The 27,220-nt window shown below is 49.4% G+C and overlaps 1 protein-coding gene across 1 annotated transcript in view; it reads left to right on the top strand.

Annotated features, from left to right (window-relative positions):
- CIB4 (calcium and integrin binding family member 4) overlaps nt 1-27,220 on the top strand; it is a gene marked incomplete at both ends in the record, with an annotated part of 110,109 nt that overhangs the window by 64,996 nt on the left and 17,893 nt on the right. Inside the window, 2 exons of the mRNA XM_084624056.1 lie at nt 4,197-4,231; nt 7,325-7,421. Coding sequence (XP_084480182.1) covers nt 4,197-4,231; nt 7,325-7,421 — 132 coding nt within the window. The remainder of the gene's footprint in view (nt 1-4,196; nt 4,232-7,324; nt 7,422-27,220) is intronic.

Raw genomic sequence — 27,220 nt, 5'->3', positions numbered from 1 at the left:
AATAAATTGGTTAGTCTCTAAGGTGCCACAAGTCCTCCTTTTCTTTTCACATAAACTAGTTCAGACTGGATTCTCCAGTGACCCACAGATAAACAGCCTGAGTTTAAATTGACTCAAGGCCTTCTTTCTGAGCCAGCAAATGGACAGAACCTTCTGTCCAAGGGGAGCCCCAATCTTTCCTGGGAAGAGTTGGAAGGACTTTGACCTGCAGATCTCCATAAGACTGATGGGTGATCTCTGGTCAGCGTCTAGCGTGTGTATATGAACTTTCATTGTTTTTAACATATGTTCTCAGTAATGCTTTCGATTTAGGAATAAATGTGCTTGTTTATAGAGGGCTGAGCGGTCACTTGTAACAGCTAGTAATTATGCTGGCCAAAGTCTCCGGGCTCCATGCAGGAATCTCTGGCCCATTCTGTGCTCTTCAAATCTGTTCATAGATCCCAAGGCCAGAAGGGGCCATTGTGGTCATCTAGTCTGACCTCCTGTATAACATAGGCCAGAGACCTGCCCCACAGTAATTCCCAGAGCAGAGCTTTTAGAAAAACAGCCTATCTTGAGTTAAAAACGATCACTGATGGAGAATCCACCATCACCCTATGAATCGATGCATCCATGGGCAGTGGGTATAATAGGCCAGGAGAGGCTGAGCCTCCCTTAACACGGGCCGTGCCCCCGTCACTCCATTCGGAGGCCCCACCCTCACTCCCCCTCCCTGCTGAAGCCAGCAGGAGCTTAGCTCGGGCCAGTGGCCTGGAGCTGAGATTGGCCAGCTGGCAGCCTGCGGTGGCTTGGGCCAGCCTGGGGATTGGAGCAGGCAGGCTGGTGCACCCAGAGCAGTTTGGCCGGGGCTCCTCCGGCCACGGCGAGGGGGCACTCAGGCCTCTGGCAGGCAAAACGCGGAGTGGAAGGGGCTGGACTGGGGGGCTTCAGGGTTCATGCCTCACCTATGGGTGCATCTATTTGCACATTCAGTCTTCAAGTAAGATTACTCCAGGAGCTAGTATCTGGTGTCACGTCACTCGGCTCTGGGGTTCAGACTCAATAAATGGTTGCCGCTTTCAGGAAAAGCCTCTTGTCTTTTGCGGGAATCTGCAATACGTGAGCGGGGTGGCGTTTCTCATTGACTGAATGTGACCCAAATGTCCTGCTGCTGGATAATGCAAACGCACACACGCATTACAGCTCCGGCTGTAGGAGGAGATCATCTAGCACACTGGGTTATTAGAGACTATAGAGGGCTATATATTATACAGGGTTATCTGTATGTGACACTTCATTATAGGGGTCATTACACATGCACATATCCTTGGAAGAGGCCATTTATACACACACAGGGGGGGGATATTTACATAGGCAGTGTGTGGGGGTTGTTAGTGTTTAAAGTCCTGTAGTCTGCAACAAGTGGGGGTCTGTTATCACCCCACCCCTGCCCAGCAATTAATTCTGCCCCCAAATCAATCCCGTCCCCCCTGTCCCATTATCCCCTCTGTCCCGCTCCCCATCAATTCTGCAACCCTCGCATGACATCAGGCCTTGGTTTTTTGGTTGCCAAGGTTACCAACAGTCACACGGAAGCCTGGTGCTGCCTGTACCCCAGGCAGGGGCATGGGCCAGGGCTGGCGCCCGTCCATGCGGCACGAGGAGCTGGAGGAGTATCAGGTCGGGGGGGGGTTGTGCTCTCTGCCTCACCCCACCCGCCTCTCGTCAAGGGCAGCTCTTGTGTGGGGCATCGTCAGCCTGGCCACCGTCCCTCCCCACCGGGGCGGCCAGTGTCCGTCTGATGGGATGAATCCCCGGGCCAAGAATCCACATTCCATGCAGCACAGACGTAGTGTCTGACGGGACCAACCCAACCCACGCTCCCTGCCACGGTGGCCCTAGGACACACCTGGCATCTGACGGGACCAACCCACGTTCCATGCCGCGGTGGCCACGGCACAGACACCCCGTGCCAGACCATGGTGATGTGTGACACGAGGCTGAGTGTGAACACCCCTCCCCAGCCACACTCATGACGATCCCAGAAATCTCAGCAATGGGCACTTAGCCCAGTGCTCCGTTTCAGCACAGTCCTCTTCCCCCAGTGACTCTAAGCCCAGATCCTCCAAGGGATTTGGGTACTGAACTCCCCTTGCCTAGCTCCCATTGATTTCCGTGGGAGTTAGGCACCTGTGTCCTTTGAGGATCTGGGCTGCAGGGTCTTGTCCTGAGAGCCCAGGGATCCAGTGGCAGCTGACGGCACTCAGGGCCTCACAGAAGCAGGGCTGTTGCCTTTAGGACACTAGCAAGTCCCCAAGGGTTTGACCCCTTGAGGGATGGAGCCACAAGAGGGTGCTGTGTGTCGGGGGGGTTCCATCCACTTTAGGTACGGGACTCCAAGCCTCATCCAGCTTCCTCCCTGCCAGGGACGGCTCCCTCGGCCCCTTTCCTGCTGTGCCCTACACCTTCCGTTCCTGGTTCTCTGGCTGAAATTAACAGGCCCTGGCAGGCTGAGAACTTGCAGAGGAGAAATCTCTGGTATGGCACAGTAAGGCCAGGGACAGAGGGAACCTGGCGAGGGGCGGTAGAGAGGTCAGGTTGGCAGCCAGGGGGCAGAAGGCAAAGAGATTGAGGCTGCCATCCCGGTAGGAGGGCAGGGGAGAGGGAGTTCAGCCTGCCAATCCCTAGGAGAGGACTAGGGAGGTATCCTAGGGATTGGGAGCAGGAGGGAAGGCAGGTGCCCTGCTGGGGTGCCTGGAGAGACAGGAGCTTTGGTCCTCAGGGTGGGAATTCAATCATTCTCCAGTGCATTTGCTGTAATGCTTTCTCTTCCCGGACCCAGACAGTGTGGGCTCTGAGACCCCGGAAGCCTGTGGAATAGCATACCTGTGAGTGGGGTGGGGCCAGAGGGCATCCGGGGAGAACCACAAGCTCTCTGCGCTCCAATCCCTAGGTAGGAAAAACCCCTGCCTTTGACACAGACCCTGCAAATTCCAGGCTCCCCAGGGCACCTTTCGACAGCACCAGTCACATCCCAGTGGCATCTGGGGAGAGACTCAGGCACTCGTGTTTGTGTAATACTGTAGGGACACAGGATCGGTCGCGCTGGATCAAACCCATGGCCCATCATCTCCACTATCCCATCTTCTGTGTATGAAGCAACAGAGGAAGGCAAAAAGAAAAAAAATCCTCTCCCATAATGCACCTGGAAACTTAGGAAATGCTGTAGATGGGAAGGGAAGGGAAATCCCCTTCCTGACCACTCTGTGCCCTGAAGCTTGAGGTTTGATGAGCCCAACCTCACTACAGATGACTGCAAATATTACAGTGGATATGTGTGATTACAGCAATTACTGCGAGTCAGAAAGTTACCTGGCTCCCTTTGCAATGTCACTATGGCATGTGACTCCATCTTTCAACTACTCATGTTCTTATATTCAGGCCTCACTCAGGCAAAACTCCCACTGACCCCATGGATAGCCTAAGGCTCACCGGTGTGAGCCCACATACAGGCTATTGTAGGTGGACATTTAAATGGGTTAGTTACTTTTTGAGTTCCAATCGCACCCAGAGGCACTGGCTGAGATTGGGGGCCCCTAGTGCTGGGCACTGAACAGTCACATAGTGAGAGACAGCCCCTGCCCTAAACAGCTCATGCTCTAAATAGATAAGCCAGACAAAGAGTGGGAAGGAAAGTACTGTCATCCCCATTGTCCAGAGGGGAAACTGAGGCACAGAGCAGGTAAGTGACTTGCCCAGGGTCTTGCATGAAGCCTGTAGCAGAGCCAAGAATTGAACCACGATCTTTTGAGTCCAGGTCCAGTGCTGTAACCCACAAGATGACCTCCCGTCTAGCCAGTTTGCACCATGTCTATACACGCAGGGGACTTAGATTACAGCTATTTTGGGATCTCTAGCTTTGTATGCCCTGACTTTTCTGAGAGTCAAGACTTGGCTTTTTTGAGGTCTACATACGTGGGTGTGTCTGTGTGTCCATTAATCTATTAAGCCATTAATTCAACTCCTCGCACTATGCACTTTTCCATGGACTATCCGGGGCCCTAGCTGACGTCCCCCTGGAGCCAGTGTTCCCATTAGAGGTGACTAATGCATCCATACAGCAGCTTGCTGTGCAGGAGATGAAAGGCAGGGCGCAGGTTGCATACGAACTTGCTAGGTTTGTACCCCCCTCACATAGCTCTAATTTATTGCAGGCATTCACGTTCCTGACAAGCGAGGAAATTGTACGGTAAGTGAATCTTTAGGCTTTTTCCTTTCACTCCATCACTGCTGCCAGGCTGTGGATGTCACTTCTTCGGAGTGAATTTAGTATTCACAGCCCTGTAGAATGAAACCCGAGGCTTAGCCAGACACGGGGGCTGCACAGACCGCGGCTGCACCCCTAGTGAACTTGTCTCAACCCTCACCCGGCGGACACTTCGAGAAGAGTATTAAAAATATTAGGACCATTTAGGGGTCTCCATTTAGGGGTGTCCATTGACGTCAGTGGGCTTTGGATCAAGCCCGTAGACACAGGCGCCGAGTCCATGGCTGCACTGGGGCTGGAGTATCCATGGGAAAGAATAGTGGGTGCTCAGCACCCACCGGCAACCCCGCGGATCAGCGCCTCCCCCTCCCCCCAGCACCTCCCGCCCGCTGCGGATCAGCTGTTGAGTGGTATGCAGGAGGCGCTGGCGGGGGAGGGGAAGGAGCAAGGGTGGGGTGAGCTCGGGGGAGGGGACTGGTGACCTGAATTTATGGGCTAGTATACTACGGCTTGCCACTGATCTGATCAGAAGATATTTTCGGATCTTGTCCCAATTCAGGCTACAGGGATAGAGAGCACAGAGAGTTCAGTATCGTGAGAGGACTCTCGGGGTGTATGGCAAGGACACTTATACCGAGGACAATTCAAACTTGTTATTGTTATTAAAATGAATGAAAGAAGAATAAACGTTGCAAAACACAGAGTCACAAAGAAGTAATACAATTCTATGGCACCGAGTGGTAACATCTCTATTCTAAAAGACTACTTAAACTAGCATACTCACACCCTTCCCTGGAGACCTGGTAGTAGGAGACAGAGGACCAGCCTCGTCTCTGGCCGGCCCGAGGAACTGATGGTCCAGGCTTCCCAAGTTGGCAGGGATTAGGTTCGAGTGTTGAGTAGCTGGGCTGCAGTGTGAAGCTGAGCTGGTAGCATGATAGGAGATAGGAAAAAGTGACCCCTTTGCATGATTGTTTGCCCTCTTATAGGGTCCCGGTACTGCCCACTGCCGGAATCTAGGCCCAACCTACCATGCCCAAATCTTATTTCCTCACCCACATAAATCTTCGGGGGCACTTGCTCTGTAGGTTAACAAATTATGACATATATCCATACCTATTAGTATCAATTATCTCATTCCCGAAGCCATTACCCTTGGCCTAACTCATGACTTCCATGTTCTGCAGTGTCCCTGCGGTTACCGGTCTGCTCCAGACCTCAGGTAAACAGATTCACTTCCTTGTTCGGTTCCCCGTTCAGTTCCCCAAAGTTAAGGGGGGCGACTGGTAGGCCATCTATCTATGCTAAAGGTTACAAACACTCATACTAACTTGCTCTAGCTAATCATACAGGATACAGGCCTGCAGGTTGCTTGCGTTACAGCCAACAATTATGAATAACCATGAATAACTCTTATGAATACCATAAACTGGAATTTAACATAAACAAAACCCAAGAAAATACTATGATTCACTAATAATAGGATATGATAACAAAATAAGATAAATCAAATCAATAAAGAAAACACATTATGCAATATAGGAAGCTAGCAAACTGGCCTTATGGGCTACAGGACAGAACAGGGTGGAGCGTGGATGGGAAGAGGTGGGGGACGGGGCAGGGTGGGGGCAGGGCTTGGGGGAAAGGGAAGAGTGGGGGCGGGCCTGGGGCCGAGCACCCCCCGACTGCTCCTATGCCCTTAGATACCATGGATAGAAACAGATGTAACAATATAGGTTCTTATCCTGCCCTCACTACCAGTATCCGAGCCCGTTTCATGCATGCTTTAAATGATACAACTAACATCTGCTCCTCCTCCCGCACAGGGAGAACTGGGTGTGCCCTGGTTTGTTCCGGTAGGGTTTTGTATGTGGGGAGGGGATTATTTTGACCAATGCACTTATTGCTCTGTGTTACACGAGAGAAGAAAGGTGCCTGCAGCTTGGAGGGGAAGATGGGCCAGTTTGGGGTGGTCCTTCGTTTCCCGGGGATTTTGTTCCACAGTCTGGGATCGGCCCCCGAGGGGGTGCTGCCTGCCACACGGAGAAGCTTTACTCTGATGGTCTGGAGTTCATTGGTTGCATGCCCATCTAATCCTTGGCCTCTCTTGCTAACTAATGGCAATCATGGTGGTAGATTTTGGGATATGGACACTTGTATGGTGGACTAAAACCCATCAAACTCATTTCACCTAGGCCCTCTGCTACCAGGTGACCTGCCCCTTGGAGAGGAGAGGGGGTGAGCCATCCCTGTGCTGTAATTAATTCACTGCTTCCCAACCTAAGGGGGTGGGACTAAGGAGGGTCAGGTGAGAGATAATGGATACCTGGACCTTAAAAGGGGGCTGAGAAAGCTCAGTGTGGAGACTTGAGTCATAAGGGATGGGCAGGCTCTTAGGGGAAGGCTGTGAGCCAGGATCTGGGAACAGGGCCTATGGGGTGGGCCGAAGAGATGCCCTGAAGGGCAGAAGAATCTTTTGGTTGTTTGGACTTTTGCTGCCCTGGAAGGAGATATTTTTGTTCTGACTTAGTTGGAGGGCTAAGCCATATCTCCAGCCAAAACCAGTCTGGGGAGACCTTGGTGAAGGAAACTGAGGCAGAGACTACTGGCAGTGTCACACTCCCATAGCTGGGGGGATGAGGCAGCCACGCCCCATGGAAGAGTCATGAGATGGTGACTCCTTTTGGTCATTGCTGACCAGTGCTGGATTCAAACTAATGCCAAAGAGGTAAAAGACTGTAGCTTATTGTCAGTTGTCACTTGTGCTGTTCCCCATTGTGAGAGATCATGTTTACAGGGACACCAGATATTAGAATGGAGGTAAATGCATGATCCATTAAACATCTGAATCTTGATTTTAGACTGGCTTTCCTCACCATGAGCTCAAAGATAGCTCGGTCAGTTTCACTGACAACTACAAACTGTTTTGTTAAATATTAACACTCCTCATTTCACCAGCGTCAGGGTATCTTGACTCAATTCAGAGATGGGAGATGGTTCATTTCAGAACCATACTCAGCACTGATTTCAGTGGGTAACAGGTCACTCTCCCTAATTTGCTGTCTTCTTTTTCAGCATTCATAACACTTTCAGGAGTTGGTGTCCAGAACTGAAAGATCCTAGAGAAGAGAAACTGACGTTGGAGCAGATATGCACCTGGCCAGAATTAAAGGTAAGCCTGCAGTGTCGATTCAGACAGGCTTGAAAACACGAGGAACAGAAAACAACTTACATCCAGCGATGGGAAAGTAGCATCAGAACCTCCATCTACAGAGCCTCCAAAGATCAACAGGAGTCCAGGCTGCTCTGTCCCTTGCAGTGAGTGGCTCTTGTAGTTAAAACCGAGCCTGGGAGTAAGACAATCTGGGTTCTCTTCCTGGCTCTATCACAAACTCCTCATGTGATCGTGAGTGGGTCACATTGCTGCTCTGTGCCTCAGTTTCCTCTCCTGGAAAAGGGGGGATAATGAGACCTGCTTCTGAGGGCTGTTGTCAGGTTCAACTCATTGATGTTTGTCAAGGATTTGGGGATCCTCGGATGGCAGGTGCTAGAGAAATACACCATATTGTGGGCTCATTTACACCTGAGCGGCACAGACCTGCAGCGGGGGCTGCGCAGAGCCGCACAATCCCAGCCAAAGTGTTGGCAGGCACAGCCCCTCAGGAAGCATCAAGGTGTGCAGTGGGAGTGCATGAACATCATGCCCCTTCGCTCCCCCTCTTTACAGCTGCTAGCTCCACCTCGTGTCTCTGATCCTTTAGGGGTGGCTTGTTCCTCTGCTTGGGAGACCCCAGAAGTTGCCTTTGATGGCAGGGAATAGCTTTATTAGTCCTCTTTCTCACCTGAGCTGCAGCCTGGCACAATCAGGCATGTAGCCTCCAATCTCTGTGCAATAGCTACTAGTCCACAGCTGTTTCCAACACCCACCCACCCACCTTTCTCTAACTTGGACATAAAAACTGGCTCTGTGCTTAAAGATGTCACGTGAGATGCCAGGCCAGGGACAATATTTATTTTCAAAATGATAAACAAAAAAGCAGGCTCAGTTCTTTATTATGATAGTACCCTGGTGGGCCCAATAAAGGATCGGGGCCTCTAATGGGATGATCTGCATCTTTAAGGGCTAGAGGCCAGCCCTGTACAATTAGCCCAGCTGTCACTTTTGAACTCTTTGACAGGAAATGACGAAGTGGAACAGTATTTGTTCAGAATCAAAGGCTTGACTTTGCTTTTCAACAACTGCAAAATATTTTAAAGTCCAAAACTTGATTTTTCCCCCCACTTTCTTGCCACTAAATTCAATAGAATCATGTCCAGTATTGGGGTGTCTCCCCCTTTTTTTCTTTTCCTTCTCCTGCTCTGTAACTCTTCAAAATGTTGCCAGCTTTGGGGAAGTTAGAGAGCGGCAAAAGGAACAATGGCAAAGGTCCTGTGGTACCTTATAGACTAACAGACGTATTGGAGCGTGCGCTTTCGTGGGTGAATACCCACTTCGTCGGATGCCTGCAGTGGAAATTTCCAGAGGCAGGTATAAATATGCAGGCAAGAATCAGGCTCGGGATAACGAGGTTAGTTCAATCAGGGAGGTTGAGGCCCTCTTCTAGCAGTGGAGGTGTGAACACCAAGGGAGGAGAAACAGCTTGTGTAGTTGGCGAGCCAGTCACAGTCTTTGTTTAATCCTGAGCTGATGGGGTCAAATTTGCAAATAAACTGAAGCTCAGAAAAAAGAACAGGAGGACTTGTGGCACCTTAGAGACTAACAAATTTATTTGAGCATAAGCTTTCGTGAGCATCCGATGAAGTGAGCTGTAGCTCACAAAAGCTTATGCTCAAATGAATTTGTTAGTCTCTAAGGTGCCACAAATCCTCCTTTTCTTTTTGCGGATACAGACTAACACGGCTGCTACTCTGAAGCTCAGCAGTTTCTCTTTGATGTCTGGTCCTGAAGTCATTTTGCTGCAGGATGGCTACCTTTAAATCTGCTATTATGTGTCCAGGGAGGTTGAAGTGTTTCCCTGCAGGTTTTTGTATATTGCCGTTCCTAATATCTGCTTTGTGTCCATTTATCCTTTTATGTAGGGACTGTCCAGTCTGGCTGATGTACATAGCAGAGGGGCATTGCTGGCACATGATGGCGTAGATTATATTGGTGGACATGCAGGATAATGAACCGGTGATGGTGTGGCTGATCTGCTTAGGTCCTGTGATGGTGTGGCTGGGGTAGATATGTGGGCAGAGCTGGCATCGAGGTTTGTGGTATGGATTGGTTCCCGAGTTAGAGTTACTATGGTGCGGTGTGTAGTTGCTGGTGAGAAAATGCTTTAGGTTGGCAGGCTGTCCATGGGCGAGGACTGGCCTGCCTCCCAAGGCCTGTGAAAGTGAGGGATCTTTGTCCAGGACGGGTTGTACGTCACGGATGATGCGTTGGAGAGGTTTCAGCTGAGGACTGTATGTGATGGCCAGTGGAGTTCTGTTGGTTTCTTTCTTGGGCTTGTCTCGCAGCAGGAGGCTTCTGGGTACACGTCTGGCTCTGTTGATCTGTTTCCTTATTTCCTCGTGTGGGCATCGTAGTTCTGAGACTGCTTGGTGAAGATCTAGTAGGTGTTGGTCTCTGTCTGAGGGGTTGGAGCAAATGCGGTTGTACCGCAGAGCTTGGCTGTAGACGATGGACCGTGTGGAGGAACAGCAGCCCCCCCGTTATTTTATCAGCGGAGGCCATTTGAAAACATTCCTGGGTTTTTCTGGCCAGCTCAAATTGACCTGCTTCAATCTTGGCTCTGACTGTTACCGTCACTTTCCCACATTTGCTGTCATCCATCAGAGCTGTGCAGAGCCCGGGTAAGCCCGACAATGCGTCCAGGTCGGGGGCAGAGCACTGGAGTTTGTACATCGTATGCCAAGCGTGTGTGTGTGTGTGAAGTTTTGTCCAACAGCTGCTAGTGATCCCCCCCCACCTCCCCCACTGTGTAATTAGACACCTCCATTATCAGCAGCCTGCTCCTTTCCCAAGGTGCTGGGCACAATACGTCCAGATCACTGTAATCACCATCTCCTTTCATTACGGTCTCTCCGTGGCATAGACAGCGCGAGGGGCTGGGAGGGGAAAGCAGCTGTTCATTTTGAGCCCCAGTGCATGAGGGAGGCTGGTACCTTGGCGTCTGAGCTGGGCTCCCAGGCGGACAATTGGACTAGGAATAGATTATTTCTTCTTTCCCCTGGACACGCCACCCAGTGGTAACAACTAGCTAAACTTTCAGCCGGGCTAGGACATTGCTCTAATTGTCTAGCAATTACGGTTGCTAATGTACATGTCCTAATTACATGGATTTATACTAATTAGAAAAACTAGAATGCGCTGGGGGGACAGTAACCATTTTGACCCACCCAGCAACTTTGCTGCAACAGCGCTGAGCGCTCTAGAAACAGGGCAGAGACACAGACAGAGTGGAAATGCTCAGGGCTGAAGCCCCCTTCTCCAGTTTGCCACCCAGGCCACACGCTTAAGTCTTGGACCTCGTCTGCTATGAAGACTTGCCCTGATTCCAATTGTGCCACTTCCTAGTGTAGACAAGGTGCCTGTTTCCAGCAGGAGCCAGTTCCAGCAGTGCAAATCATGGCTCATCTTGTCTACATGAGCTAGGCTGGGGGCTGGACTCACCAGTGCAGACGTGGGTCAATACTTTTGCTGCTGCTTTCTCTTCTCCGGCAGCCTTCACCTTCTGCACTGGGGGAGTGCACAGCCTTCTGGCTATCTCAGAGACGGCCTCCTTCTCCAGCCCTGGACCCCTCAGAGTAGAGCTCCTCCCCCCCCCTCCCGATTCCAGTCACCGGTGCCCCCTTTCCATCATTCCAGGGCTGAAATGGAGGATTCTTGGCTTTGGAGGGTCTGGCACCTTTTAGGACATGATACCTTTGTGACTCTTCCTTAACTATGGGGGGGCTTCCTGGGAGGGGGCAGAGGGGGGGGCTGTTTAGTGCTAATGCTAATCAGGGTTAACATCAATGGAATTTCACCAGTGTAAACGAGATTGGAAGATAGCCCTATGTTTCCAGCATTTGGAAGTATGTGGAAAATAGCTTTGTTTTTTTCCATCATGGTCGGTCGCGGGTAGTTAGTAAAGCGTATGTGGGCAGTGTTCTTATGCTCATCTCAACTTCTCCATCATCTTGTTTCTCTGTAACCCATATTAATAGCAGTGTGGATCTTTGTCTCCTTCTAATGACTGGACCGCGTAAAGACACTTCCATCTGCTCCTCCTCCAAGAGCCCTGCAAATCTGTGGCTATCCGCTTTATAGCCACGGGCCATGTTTGCAGCTCGGACGCAGATTCAGAGTTTGCATCCACGCAGGGCTCTGCCGCACAGAGTCACCCGGCCCTCAGGCCGCAGCTCGGCTCTCTCAATCATGCTGTGATGTGGGGCACAACCCCGCTGGGCATTCTGGGAGGCGTAGTCCCCAGCTCGCATGGCCCGGACGGAGGAGGTAAACTACTGTTCCCGGAAGGTAGCTCGGCCATGTGCTGCTGTGCAGTGAGCCAAGCGCCATTTTGAAAGAGGTGTCGTCGTACTTTAGACTCCCAGGCAACAAGGATGGGCACTGTGGGTGTCAGAGCCGCCGCGGCTGCGTAGGAGTGTCAAAGACCCCCAACGGGAGGGCAGTGCTGCATGGGAGGGCCCAGGATCGTAGCCTCCCTGGCCGGAGCGGGGAAGATGGTATGGTGGGGGCGGAGCGGGTGGCGGGTCAGGAGGTCTCTGGGGAGAAGTGGGGAGTGGTTGGGGGTCAGGGGCTTCGGACAGCTCTGTGTCCCCTGCTGCGCGGCAACTTGTAGAGCCCTGCAAATCTGCAGATGCCCGCTTTATAGCCGCAGATCTCTGCATCCGCGGACAGGTTTTGCAGGTCGCGGCTCGGATGCAGATACAAATTTTGTATCCATGCAGGGCTCTGTTAATGACTCTTCTGCACTAACTGAACAGGGTTTAAATTGTGGTTGAGTCTAGAAGCTAAACGCCTCTAGATATTTTAAATGAGAGACTGAATTTCCTCTTGTACAAGCAGGGGAATTCCAAGCGGGAGTGGGGAGGCGGTATTCTCTCTGTTTCAAGACTTAGTAAGACCAGGTTCAGGAACACTGCATCCAGTTCTGGTGTCCACACTTCAACCAGGATTTTGAGAAATTGGAAAGGGTTCAGGAAACAGCCAAAGAATGAGCTGCAGTCTGGAAATCATGCTTCATAGTGAGAGACTTAAGAAGCTCTATATGGTTAGTTTACCCAAGAGAGGGTGAACAGGGGATTATTTTTCCCAGTCTGCAAGTACCTGCATGGGAAAGAGATTTCTGACTCTAGGTAGCTCTGCCATCTACCAAAAAAGGCATAACAAGATCCAGTTCTGGAAGCTGAAACTAGACAAATTCAGACGAGAGAAAAAAGTGCAAATTTTCATCAGCGAGAGTAATTAAGCATTGGAACAGGGCAGCAGCAGATTCTCCATCGCTTGGAGTCTCTCTAGCAAGGCTGGATGGCTTTCTAAACGGTACACTCTGGCTCAAGTAGAAGTTATGGGCTTGATACAAAAATGATTGGGTGAGTCTCTCTGGTCTGTGTTATACAGGAGGTAAGATGTGACAAGCGTAATGGTCCCTTCTGGCATTAAAATCTGACTGGAAGGCGTTCTCTAGCTCAAGCATTGGTGGCTTATGCATTTAGCACTAAAGGTTCTGGGTTCAATCCCCACAGCTGAGCTAGCCAGGAGTTTACGGCAGGTCCATCTGGAATTGTCTATAGTATCCCCGGTGGGAGTATCTAAGCACTACTTAAAATTACTGCTGTGGTTTCTTTGTTTCAAGGCTGATGCTGTATTCTTCGGGTCTTTTAATGCTAACAAAATTATATCCTTTGTAATACAACCAGTGAGCAACTTTCACGTTGCCAAATCAGTATGTCACAAAATACACTTTTGCTAGGACCCATTCAGATGTACTTCCAGGATCACAAGGACCCATCTTGAATTCCCAACCCCAATCATGCTTAATTATATAGACACGAGTGTCTTTACTGCCCACCTGTGTCCGTGGCATAGGAAATACTTTCCTCTTTCCCAGAGAATAGAGAGTAAAAAAAACCAAAAAACAAAAAACGGAGTGAGTTGTACTTAAAGAATCAAATGACTGCTTGGGTGGGTTTGATTAAAATCCAAGAATTAAACGTATTTAGATACACAGTTGCATACTTGCCGTATGTTTTATTTTTACATGTTTAATTAAAGTCATTTGCCTGGAGGGCTGCACACAGTAGCTGTGTGTATTCATCGAGTCTGAGGAACAACTTTGCTCTGCCAGCACCTGGAGTGGATGTTTTATAAGAAACATTTTGATTGTCAAAAAAATTCAGCCAGGTGAAAAACTGAAGAAACGTTGACAAAGGTTTTCAGGGGGGGCTCCAATACAAAGTTTTTATTTTTCAATACAAAAAAATCATTACACTCAAAAGGCTGGAAAATTCAGCCAGCTGTGAAAATAACTCTTTGGTGCCATCATGACAGTAAAGGTGGGCAAACAGGTTTTGTGTCTGGGCGAGTACATTTTGATTTTGCAAGGCTGTGCTCTGGGATATAGATTCCATGGCATACAGGGACCACAGTGATCATCTAGGTGGACCCCCTGTATTGCACAGGCCAAAGAATTTCCCTAAAATACTTTCTAGAGCAGGTCTCTTAGAGAAACACCCAGTCTTGATTTAAAAATGGCCTGTGATGGAGAATCCACCATGATCTCTAGTGTTTTGTTCCAGTGGTTCATTACCCTCACTGTTAATTTATGCCCTAGACTGAAGAGCCCATTATTAAATATTTGTTCCCCAGTGGATACTTACAGACTGTGATCAAGTCACCCCTTTAACCTTCTTTGTTACACTAAATAGATCAAGCTCCTTGCATGTCTCACTATAAGGCAGGTTTCTAATCCCTTAATCATTCTCGTGGCTCCTCTCTAAACCTTCTCCAATTTATCTACATCCTTCTTGAATAGTGGACACCAGAAGAGGATGCAGAATTCCAACAGGCAGTGCCAAATTCAGAGGTAAAATAACCTCTCTCCTCCTATTCAAGATTCCCCTGTTAATGCATCGAGGGATGGCATTAGCCCTTTTGATGACAGCATTGCCCTGGGAGCTCACGTTCAGATGCCTATCCACAAGGCCCTCCACATCTTTTTCCAAAGTCACTGCTTCCCAGGTTAGAGTCCCCTGTTGTGTAGGTATGGCCTGCAGTCTTTGTTCCTAGATGTATACGTTTACATATAGCCGTATTAAAACACGCATTGTTTGCTTGCACCAATCCAGATTGCTCTGTATCAGTGACCTGTTTTCTCCATTATTTACCACTCCCCCTATCTTTGTGTCCTCTGCAAACCTTCTCAGTGATGATTTTGTTTTCTTTGGGGATCATGGATAAAAATGTTACGTAGCGTAGGGCCGAGGACCAAACTCTGCAGGTCCCCACTAGAAACACACACGCTCGGTGATGATTCCCTGTTTTACAATTACATGTTGAGACCTATCAGTCAATTTTAAGTCCATTTAATGGCATGCCGTGTTAGTTTTGTATTGTGCTAGTTTTTTAATCAAAATGTTGTGTGGTACCAAGTCCAATGCCTTACCGAAGTCTATGTCTATGACGTCAGCACTGCTACCATTATCAACCAAGCTTGTAATCTCATAAAAAATAATTGAGCTGTTTGACAATATATATGTTCTATAAACCCATGGTGATTGGCATTAACTATATTACCTTTGTATTATTGTATATTACCTTTGTATTATATTAACTATATTACCTTTTCTTCCAGTCTTCTGAAACTTCCCTGGTGTTCCAAGACTTAATGAAAATCAACATCAATGGTCTGTGAGCGTTTCAGCCAGCTCTTTGAAAACTCTTGGAGGCAAATTATCTGGACCTGATGATTTAAAAATTTCTACCTTTAGTAGCTTCGGTTTAACACCCCGTCAAGATACTAGTAGACTGGAACGAGTGTTATCAGATGACATGACTACATCATCTGTTCTTTTTCCATATACAGAACAGAAATATGTCCTGGACTTTTCTGCCTTTTTTGAAGTATTATTGATAGTCCTACCACTTCCACCGAGTAATGGATCAGTACCATTGACAGGGTTCTTTTTGTTCCTCATATATTTAAACTTCTTGTTGTTTTTAACTCTGCTGGCCATCGAACTCTCCATGTGTCCCTTTGCTTCCCTTTTCAATTTTCTATAATTCCTAGCTTCTGATTTATATCCGTTACTATCAACTTCCCTTTTCTTCCATTTGTTCTATACCAGGGGTGGCCAAACTTACTGACCCTCCAAGACACATATGATAATCTTCAGAAGTTTGAGAGCCAGGTGCACCTGCCAGGGCTTGGGGCTTCAGCCCTGTGGGGCACACCTGCTGGGGCTCCAGGCTTCAGCCCCATTCCTGCTGAAGCCTTGAGCCCCAATAGGTGCCTGCCATGAAGCCCTGAGACACCCCCCCCCAAAAAAAAAGCCCCTAAGCCCACCACCCTTCTGCAGGGCAAAAGCCCTGAGCTTCCGCTGCCCCAGTCTGATAGGTGGAGAATGGGGGGAAGTGTGGGGGGCTCAGCGAGCCGCACTTTAACTATAAAAAGTCCATGCAGCTCACGAGCCGCAGTTTGGCCACACCTGTTCTACACTATGTTTTTTTTTATAGCTGCTTTCATTTCTCCTCTAAAACCAGGTCTGTCTTTTACCCATTACAGCCTTCTTCCTCGATGTGGGACTGTGACTTTTTGGACATCTAGTCAAATGTTCTTAAACAATTCCCAATTATCATTCACAGTTTTCTGATTAAATTCTTCCTCCCAGCTGATTTGGCTCATAAGTGTTTTAGGCTTTATGAAATTGGCCCTCTTAAAGCAGCAGGTCTATATATTACTGGGTTGGACTTTATTCAGTTTGTACATTATAAATGCGACCAAATCAGGGTCACTTGTACTGAGGCGACCATTAACTTTTAGTTCTTTGATCAGTTCCTTTTTATCTGTCAAGTTGAGGTCAAATATAGCATTCCTCTGTGTTGGCTGTAACACTGTTTGAATTAGGAATTTGTCAGCTGTAATATTAAGAAATTTCGAGGATGACTTAGTACCTGCATCATGAGACCTGCAGCATCTGTCGCTTAGACTGAAGTCCCCATGCAGATTTTTGTTCCCTACACATTGTGTTATAACCAGCTGCTCATGCACCTGCCATCCTGTTCCCCAGTGTGATTTGGTGACCTGAAGCAGACACCAACGAATACCCAAGCTTGTGCTTTATCTGTTAGGACGCTGACCCATACGCATTCGAGATCATTTTCCAAATTGTCAATGACTCGGAAACTGGTAATGCTATTTTTGATGTATTATTTCCTCCAACACCTGGAGCGTTTACCACAAAATAGAGCACACGTTTGCTAGCTAGATTTTTGTTAATTAAATCGTTTTTTGCTGAACATTCATAAGTGGAGCAAAATTAATCGTCTGACATATTTTCACTGTTTGTTATTCACCAGCATTTCTTTCCTTGACAACTTCGTCCGTTAGTAGAGCCCAACGTATGCAAAGGTTCTTTATTTAGAAAGTCAATGCATTTACTTTTAGGAAGTTAAGGGTTTTGTTGAAAAGGTGACTATGGGATGCAAATTATACCATCCCCACCCAAAAAAGATCCTCTTTTTGACTGACTTTCCACAATGTGTCGTTTGGGATGAGGGTGTTTTTTGGCTGTTTGGGGCTCTTTTGTGCAAAGGGCAAAAAATTCAGCAAGGCCTTTTGTGACTATTTCACACAGTCCTCGTGTTTCAATTACCAAGCCATTTCCTTGAGACTATGAATGCAAAGTTTCCCTCAAAACCAAGGATTTAAACTACTGTACAGGTGTTTGCAATGCAACATATGCCTCAGAAAATGTCTTTGGTATCCCCACACAGTGTCAGAAAAACTCTACTCTCTGTAGGAACGGTGATTATGGTTATCTGGATCACAAGCTCTTTCAGAGATGAAATTTAATGTCAGCTTGTGTCCTTGGTGTCTGTCCCTGGATTCTCCGTTGCTAGCTGCATCTATTCTGTGATCCTGGTGCAGACCTTAGAGCTTGTCTGCCCTTAAAAGGCTGTAACCACGCCACTGTAGCGCTTCAGTGTAGACACAACCGATGCCCACGGGAGGGGTTTCCCTGTAGGTGTCGGCAGTCCGTGTCCCTGAGAGGCGGTCGCTAAGGCAATGGAAGAATTCATCCTTTGACCTAGCACTGTCTACACCAGGGGTTAGGTCGGCCTAGCTACATCTCCCAAGCCCCTGAAAGACAGAGCTATGCCACTGTAAGACCCCAGTGTAGACCAGCCATCCGTGATAGTTTGCTTCATGGCCAGTCCAGTGTTGGCTGAGAGATCTTTCCTCCTTCCTATTACTGTCTCCGCTCCTCTTTCACTAGAGACCTGATCCAAAGTCCAATGTACTCCTCGGAAAGACTCCATTGACCTCACTGGGTTTTGGATCAAGCCCGAGATATCTTACAGCTCCGGGGACATGCTTTGTCACTTGACTTGAGCCTTACCATTTCTCTCTTGGAAGCAGCAGGAATTAGCGTGTCTTGGGGCTGGTCTACCCTGAAAACTTACATCAGCGTAGTTACATCTCTCAGGGATCCACACCCCTGAAACACATAGCTAGGCTGACCTAACCCCCGGTGTAGACAGCGCGAGGTCAACAGAAGAATTATTTCCTTGGCCGACCTATCACCTATCTGGGAGGCGGATAATCCATGCTGAGGGGAGAACCCCTCTCCTCGGCAGAGTCAGTGGAAAGCTTCAAGTCTAGACAAGCCCACGGTCTCTCTTTCTAGCTGTCCTCAGGTTGGTCTTCACCTGCACACCTCCTCGTGGCCTGAGGTTGTGCTACAGGCCGCCCACCTCAGTTTCTGCCTTTAAGGGGCTTCTTAAATAAATTCCACACAGGTTTCTTTGTCCAATAAGGCCCCCTTTCCCAAGGGTCTAATTTATTGACCGAAGACACAAAACAAAACTTAGTCCCGGGGCTTCTCTTCTCCCCGGAGTCTGCTCTCTGTAGCTCTTCCCTGCCTTGCCAGGCCACTCTCAGCCCTAGCTGGCTGAGTGTCTTTCTGCTACTGCGGAGTGGTAAGAAGTGGGGCAGAGTCGGTCAGGGCTAGTGGTCCGAGCCAGGTGTCAAGCCGAGGGTCAGAACTGGGAGTCGAGTTGGAGTCGGAAGCCAGAGGATGAGCCGGGACTGGTAGCTAGTGGTCAGGGCAGAGCGTAGGTGCAGGAGTCAGAGAGGAGGTGGGGATCAGGCATGAGGCAGGAACTGAGGGCAAGCACACAGGAGTGAGGCAGAAACCAGGAGCAGGGCAGAGCAGGATCTGGGACCAGGGGTTGAATGCAGATCACAGGAGACAGGCTAAGAATGGGGTCCGATGTGGGGCACACCACCGTCTGTGGGGTGGCTCGCACAGCCCACCCTGCAGACTTGGGTTGTGGGTGTGAGCCACTCAGGCTCCCGCCAGCCTGGGGCGTTCTGATGGGACGTCGTGTGGGGCCCAATCTTCTGGGGCTGGAGGGGTGCTGCTCTGTCTGTCTCTCTTGGTGGTATGAGGGAGTCTGAGACCCAGGGCCCCTGCAGCCCTGGGTTCTAGACCTGCACCCTCAGATCCTTATGTGATGCCTTCTGTCCTTGGCCATCTTCAGCCCCCTGGGGCTCTGGTAGCTTTCTGCTCCGTCTCTGCTCTGCTCTTCCTCTGGAGTCCCTCCCTGCTGCTCTTTGCGGGGGAATGAGCCACTCCCTGCTCAGGTGTGCTACCTCCTTAGTAACTAGGTTGGCTGGCTCCACGGCTGTAGCCCTCAAACCATCCTGTTACCCCAGTCTCGGGACTTGTCTGGCCCCGGTTACCATAGTACCTCAGCCCCTCACACCCTTCACCGTCATTATTCTCACAGCCCCTCAGGAGGTAGTGCAATAACACTATCCCATTGTACAGATGGGGAACTGAGGCACCAAGAGGCTTCACTGCAGAGTGAGCCCAGGGCCGGGCACCCGGCTTAGCCTAGCCTGGGGCTGAACAGACACACTGCAAAGCCCTACCCCAATTACTGCATCCTCACTGGCACTGCGCTCCCCTGTGCGTGCCGGTAGGACCCCTGGGGCAAGATCCTGTGGTTCTTTGTGCTGCTCCGATTCGTTGTGGGAGAACTTGCTGGTCCCTCTGGGCACGGGGGAAGGAGTGGGATTTTTCCTGTCCTCATTGCAAAGTGGGTGGCTTACACACCATTGCCAACCCTCCAGGATAGTCCTGGAATCTCCAGGAATTAAAGATTGATCTTTAATTAAAGATTATGTCATGTGATGAAATCTCCAGGAATAGATCCAACCAAAATTGGCAACCCTAGTTACCAGACGCAATGAAAGCAGAACCTGGCTTAGCCACCCTGGGCCAGGCCAGCTAGCCTGGGTTGAATGCCCCACTAAACTCAGGCCAGAGGGTTTTGTGTGTGGATGGGAGGGAGTTAAAGGAAATTCCCAGGTCAAAGGCCAGACTAACTGCAGTGAAAACAGATCCTAAGGAACATGCCAAAGGGCACCCAGGGTGTCAGTGGCAGAATGGGGAGCTGAACCTGAAGTGATCCCTGGCACCACCCCACCTCTCCTTCTGCCAAACATCATCAGTTCTATTGTATTACTGCTTGACGGGGGTCATTTCTCCAGCAGAAGTGACTCTGAGCAGGGCTCTGGAGTCAGAGAGAAAGTGTCGGTTTCCTGGTCTCCAGAATATTTATCAGCCTGAGGCCGGAATATTCCTCCGACTCAGCACATCTGTCCTCTCACTGGGTAGATTCCTTTGGCTGCTGTTTAGGACTTGGCTTTTTCTTTCTGGTGTGCCATGTGACCCCCTCTCTGATGGGTACAAGACAGACTCCTGACTTCTCTCTCTGGGTTTTTACACTGGCTGAAATACCCAGGTCCCCCCAACCTGCCTGCAGAAGTGTGCAGCTCAGAGCTAATCGTTTTCCTGTCTGAGAGCAGAACATTTACAGGGATATTGTCCATTTTGTATATTGCAATCCCTGGCTTCCCACAGCACAGCATGGAGGGGAGAAAAACCACCCAGCAAGAGCTGTGTAAAAGTGATGGCGGGTTAACGCTGCTTGAACCCCATTAACTGCCCTGCACACTCTGTGACCCCTACTTCAGGCAGTTTGCAGAATGTAGCCAGGGGCTGGCAAGCAGTAGCCATGTGGCTACCAGTCAGCCACGTGCGTTAACTGGGGAGGAGTCATCAGGGGAGTGCAAAGCAAGGATTCTTCTGCACAGTGAGCCTGGGAGCCGCTGGTTTCCTTTGCTTTTGCTAGCCTCCCCCTCTGGCTAGGGGAGGAATATTAACCGACTTTAGCTACTACAGAGTTGTGTGTTCAGAACTAGCCCTCAGCATGAGTCTTCAGGGACTGAACGACAGGAACAACTCCTCCGTAGTAGGCTTATATCCTCTTATGCAGACCGGTCACTATAGGGGTGAGTCGCCTAGGTAATATGTGCTTACCTGCCTTTTAAAGGGACCTCTGAGGTATAGACAGGTCCCCGCCATACTGCGTCTTTTTTGCTCAGGCTACAATCACTAAACAACTCCAGATCGTCTCTTTGCGTCACGCCAGATGACTCAGTCCTTTCTAATTCCAGTGATAGCAAAAGGGACATTTCATGAAGGATTTGTTCTGTCTGGCTCAGCAGATCCCTGAGCAGCCAGGCGGGCACAAAACTCTCCCTGGAACAAACCAAACTCACTTCGGGTGCTGGAAATGTCAGGGTCCATGTTTCCTGCCTTTCTTACGGATGCCGTGGCCTCTGCTCAGAGCACATGAGAGACAAGGGTCGTCTTGCCCAGTGTCCTTAATGGATCATTTCCGATGAACATTTTGTATTTGGTAAAAACTCAGTGTAAGCCGTTCACGAGGCTGCCGCTGCAGGCATTACCCTGGCTGCAAAGACAATCGAGAAGCACCCATGCACGTGTGCGTAATGGAGAAGTGGCGTTCTCCACCAGACACGTCGAGTGCTCTAGCATCTCTCAGCCTGTGTGATTTATGCAGATAGCTCTGTCAAGAAATGACCAATTATTCTCCTTTGTAGGAAAATGCTTTTTATAGAGTTGCACAGAGAACAGACAGGCTTCTGCCTCTGCGTGTCAGCTTTCACCTGGTTTTTGTTTCTGATGTTTGACAATATGGTTCTCTTTATTCTGCATTATTTGTCTGAGGCTGGCCTCCCAGCAGAGATCAGTGTCTCCTTGTGCTAGGTGCCGTACAGATCCAGGATATGGCATTTTTTGCCCTGAAGAGCTTATTATCTAAACAGAAACACGTGGGAGAGAGGAAGTATCCTGCATCTTTGAAGGGGCTTAGCCTGGATGACCCTTGCGGTCCCTAGTATCCTTAGCTCCAGTTCTCCACGTAGATCTAAGGCACCAGAAGATAAAATGAATTGCCCAGGGTCATCTGAAAAGTCAACGGTCCAGCCAAGAATCACACCCACATTTCTGCCCAGTGCTGTACCCACAAAATCACCCTGCCTCTCTCTGTTGCTAATGCTGATGACCCAACCCTACAAACACGGATTGTCAGATGCAGCGCTTGCCACCACGAGTAGCCCCATTAGCTTCAATTGCTTCCATCTGGGGCAGATGTAACCCTTCAAGGGAAAGATCAGCCTACAATGGTAGCTAAAATAAAACCACGTTTGGCTTTGTGGCCATGAATGGTGAGGTCTCGCTGCGAGAAGCACTGCTGGGCTAAGGGTGCCTGATCGGCAAACGCCTGGTGAAATGAAGTGGGTAAGAGGGGACAGTCATGACATATAACATTGCTAATAAAAAAACAAGCACAAATTGCAGGAGGGGGGAACACGGGCACCAGGTGGAGCCCCCCTTTGAGGAAGCTAGCCCCTGGCTCTGCCCCTTCTGTCCGTGCCTTCCTTTTGCCCCCGGGCTGGAGCCCCTCACTGCTCTTGCAGCCAGAGCCCTGAGACCTCCCATGCCCCCCCGTGACTGGAGCAATGAGTTTCCCTCCCCACCTGGAGGAGCCCCAGGCTGGCCAAAGCCCAGGGCACTGAGCCCCCCCGCCCCTGCCTGGAGGAGCACTGGCCAAACCTCCCCCCCCACCTGCCAGGAGGAGCCCCGAACCGCCCCACACTTGCCCGAAGGACCCCGGGGCTAGCCGCAGCTGTGCCGCACCTCCCCTCCCCTCCCTTCTCCAGCTCCCAAGCCACCTGGGAAAAGTCGCACCGCGACAGCGTCTCTTCCTGAAGAAGAACCGGAGCTTGTGTATGCCCCATGCAGGTCCCAGGGCGGCGGAAGGGGCGGTATGCGTTACTCACCTTCCTGGGCTCCTCACCTCTTGAACAATGCGAGCTCTGGAGTCCAGGGCGATGACTGAGGAACCCAGGAAGCTGAATAGCACATGCCGCCTCCTCTGCTGCCCCGGAACCTGCATGGGACATAATAAAAAGCAAAAACTTCCCCGGCCAAACCTGCATCCGACGGCAGTGGCAGGGGAGGCTTTCTACCCGCCACCCATGAGGGGGAAATGGGGTTGCCAATTTTGGCTGGTCGCCTTCCTGGAGGTGTCATCACATGACATAATCTTTCATTAAAGGTTAATCTTTAATTTCTGGAGACTCCAGGACAATCCTAGGGGCAACTAGTTCAAAGGGCAATGCCATTGCTGAGCATGAGAGCGCGCGAGAGCAGGGCTGAGGCTGGCAAACTCCACTAAATTTCCGACCTCAGCGACCGTTCCGACCTCAGCTGGTTTGCTGCGAACCGCGCTCTTCATTGTCTCATTGTTTCTTTGCTTCCCCCCTCCCTTTCCCTCTATTACATGTGTCTGTCCAAAGAACAGGCATAATCAATACTGCGATCATCCAGTCCAGGGTTCTCAAACTGGGGGTCCAGACCCCTCCGAGGGTTACAAGGTTCTAGCTGTCAGCCTCCACCCCAAACCCCACTTTGCATCCAGCATTTATAATGCTGTTTAAAAACACTTTTTTGTATATTTAATTTATAAGGGGGGGGTCACACTCAGAGGCTTGCTGTGTGAAAGGGGTCACCAGTACAAAAGTTGGAGAACCCCTGATGGAGTCTGACCTCCTGCAGGACACAGGCCAGAGAACCTCAGCCATTCATTCAGTGTCAAGCCCAGAACTTCTCGTGGAGCTACAGCATATCTTTAGAAAGAGATTTAAAGGTCCAGGCTACACTACAGACCTATTCTGATGGGATCCTCAGAGTACAACCTAGACTGTGAGACCGCTGAGTCCCCTTAAGCACGTCAGCCTGGTTTGTCTCTCTCACTGCTGTCCTAGTGACAAACAGCAAAACCCCATCCGGGTGCTGTGATCCCGCAGGCAACAGGCAGGGACACACCCAGCGAAATTGCATGAATGCTCTTAAGCCGCTCATGAATTATACAGAGAGAGACACCAGCAAATCTCCCCAAGCCTTGCACCCCAGTGATGTCCTGTCTTACCCTGCTCATGGCCTTCTCTTGAACAGTGCAAGCTCATTAATTAGTTCGCCACTTCGGCAAAGGAAAGTGGAAATGCACCAGCCTTTGTAATCTGGCCAATTTCCCCAAGCACTTTAGACAAACTCATAGGTAAGGATAAAACATTAAACTAAGAGTACTAATTACAGAAAGAGATTTTAAGTGATTATAGGTGTTAGGCACAGAGGTCAAAGTTGGGTACATAAGAAATAAAAATAGAATCGCAGTCTAAATTCTAACTTTAACAGACTAAGCAGCTTTGAATCCAACAGCTTTTCTCACCCCACTGGATGTTCCAGGCAGTTTACAGTTCTTAATACGGAGGCTGAGTTCCCTTTTCAGCCTGGGACCAATCTCCCCACTCCAAAGTCTTTGTCTTCCCAACAGTCTTCCAGGTGTTGAGATGGGGGAGGAGAGAGGCCAAATGATGATATCACTATCCCTCTTTTATACTTTCCTCCAGCTGCTAGAAAGATCCTTGCTGAGTCACAGGAGTGAGGCCCCCTCCAGCTTGTCCGTGCCCTCTGCCAAGTCTCTGGGGGGGGGGGGGGGCATTGGGAGAGTGGATTCCCTTTAATGGGCCATCAACGCCTCTCTGGCCAATCTAGATGTAAATCTGTCTTTTCAGGTTTCAGAGTGACAGCCGTGTTAGTCTGTATTCGCAAAAAGAAAAGGAGGACTTGTGGCACCTTAGAGACTAACCAATTTATTTGAGCATGAGCTTTCGTGAGCTACAGCTCACTTCATCGGATGCATATCGTGGAAACTGCAGCAGACTTTATATATACACAGAGAATATGAAACAATACCTCCTCCCACCCCACTCTCCTGCTGGTAATAGCTTATCTAAAGTGATCATCAAGTCGGGCCATTTCCAGCACAAATCCAGGTTTTCTCACCCTCCGCCCCCCCCCCACACAAACTCACTCTCCTGCTGGTAATAGCCCATCCAAGGTGACAACTCTCTACACAATGTGCATGATAATCAAGTTGGGCCATTTCCTGCACAAATCCAGGTTCTCTCACCCCCTCACCCCCCTCCAAAAACACACACACATAAACTCACTATCCTGCTGGTAATAGCTCATCCAAAGTGACCACTCTCCCTACAATGTGCATGATAATCAAGGTGGGCCATTTCCAGCACAAATTCAGGTTTTCTCACCCCCCACCCCCATATACACACAAACTCACTCTCCTGCTGGTAATAGCTCATCCAAAGTGACCACTCTCCCTACAATGTGCATGGGAGCTGGCTCTGGGTATTTCCCGCTTACCACATGTTTCAGCCGCAAACACATAGCAACACTTCATAACTTCACACAGAGTGGCAGAACACACAATTCATCAGGATAGTAACGTTCAACAGATCAAGACTTTTTGAGTGACACCTCACAGGGTGTACTCTGTACGGAACATACCATAATCCTATCGCAGGGGTGAATATGGCGGTTCCAGGGTGTGACTTAGAGGTCCCGTGTCACACCTATATTGGTATAAATACGTCACACAGGGGTGTGAAAAATTCACATCCCAGAGCAACATCGTTATACCCATGTAACCCCCTGTGTGGACACTGCTATGTTGGCGGGATTGCTTTTCCCGTCAGCACAGCCACCGCCTGCCGGGGAGGTGGATTCGCTACGCCGATGGGAGAGAGTTTCATGGAAGCATTACCGCGGTGCAGCTGCATCGGTGCAGCCTTGTGAGTGTAGACGTGCCCAAAGACTTCAAGAGATGGAGGATCCACCCTGGCCCTAGGTAAGTTGTTCCAATGGCTAATTACCCTTGCTGTTAAAAAAAATGCATGCCTTCATTCGAGTTTGAACTGGTCTGTGTTCCTCTAGTTATTATGTAGTCCTGCCTTGAGTGCAGAGGCCTGGACTAGACAGCCGACTGAGGTTCCTCCCAATCCTACCCTTCTATGATTCTTCTATGATTCCTTTTCATTTATGAACATTCCAGTTCTTCAGAGGGGGAAACCATGTAAACATTTATTCCGGAGACATAAAGTGCTCTTTGGAGAAGGGGAGTGACTCCACTGTTGGGGTTTGGCTCAACACGGCCTTCAAACCCTGTGAGAACGAAGACCCATTTCACTTTTCAATGCTGTGCATTTGAACATTTCTGCTTTGCTTGCTCTGTGGAGAGGAGTTCTATGGTAAATGCAAACCCGAACCTCGTTACTCCAAACCCCATTGGTTGGTTCCTGTATCACAGTCATGTTTCTTATGTCCGCTAAACCGTCCTACTTTTTCTGATCTCTCTCCAGGCCCTTCAGTCATTTTCCTAGCGCCTGTTTCTAGACCCCCCTCTCACTTTCTACTTGGTCCTTTTTGAGAAATGAATACAGCATTTCCCTTGAGGGCTCCTCATTCATGTCTATAATTGTGTTAAGAATGTTTTAAGTCTTCTTCCCTATCTCGTTCTTTATTCACACTAATGTTTTGTTTGCTCTGCTTTAACCACCCCCGTGCACTGAGCAGATGTTTTCATTGAACTGTCTTTAATGATAAGCCGGTCTTTCCTTTGAGTGGTTACATGTAATTCAGAGCCCATTAATCCGTATGAATTGTTCAGATTTATTCCTTCCAATGCACATCACCTTTTGCCAACTCTGAAACTCATCAGCCATGCCCTGGAGCTGTTCAGTCCTTCTGGAACAATTCATGGCCTTCTGTAGCCTTAACTAGTTTAAATAACACGTTTCATCTGGCATTTTTCACTGCTCACTCCCTGTTCCAGATCATTAATAAATATTGTTGCTCCTTTGGCCAAGCCATTAGCCAAAAGTCAGAGTCTTGAAGGGTTGTTTCTGTTAGGAGGAGACATTGCTGAGATGAGACTGGTGTATTCTTGGCATAATCAGGTCTGTTTACAAAGGACGGATCCAAAGGGTATATCTACACTGGAATCAAGAGGCATGACTGCAGCTCATATAGGCTTTTCCAAGACAACTTTGATAGCTTAGATCAAAATTAGCTCGTGTAATAATAGCAGCATAGCCAAGATAGCGGGGGGGAGTTGCATGGACTAGCCTCCCAAGTACATCCCCGCCAAGGACCTTAGGTATCTACTGGAGTGGTTAGACCATGCTATGTAGCCATGGGTGGTAAGAATTGAGGGACAGTTGGGCCTGTTCCACCCTTTATGCCCTGAAGTTGGTGGAGGAGGAGGGGTAGGGTGATGTGAGGACATCTAGGCCACAGGCCTGGCCCCAGCAGACCAAAAAAACCTGCTCTCAGAAGCATGGGACACATGTGCACCAAGGCTGGAATCCAGGTGGACAACACATCTCAAAGAACCACAGTTACGGTCAAGCAAGTAACCATTCTTTGCCTAACTCAGAAATCACCGAGTCTGCTGCTCTG

The sequence above is a fragment of the Lepidochelys olivacea genome, assembly GCF_965140295.1.
Source record: "Lepidochelys olivacea isolate rLepOli2 genome assembly, chromosome: 3".
Classification (NCBI taxonomy): Eukaryota; Metazoa; Chordata; order Testudines; family Cheloniidae; genus Lepidochelys; species Lepidochelys olivacea.
The sequence above is the reverse complement of the archived record's forward strand: the minus strand, read 5'-3'. Positions and strand labels throughout refer to the sequence as shown.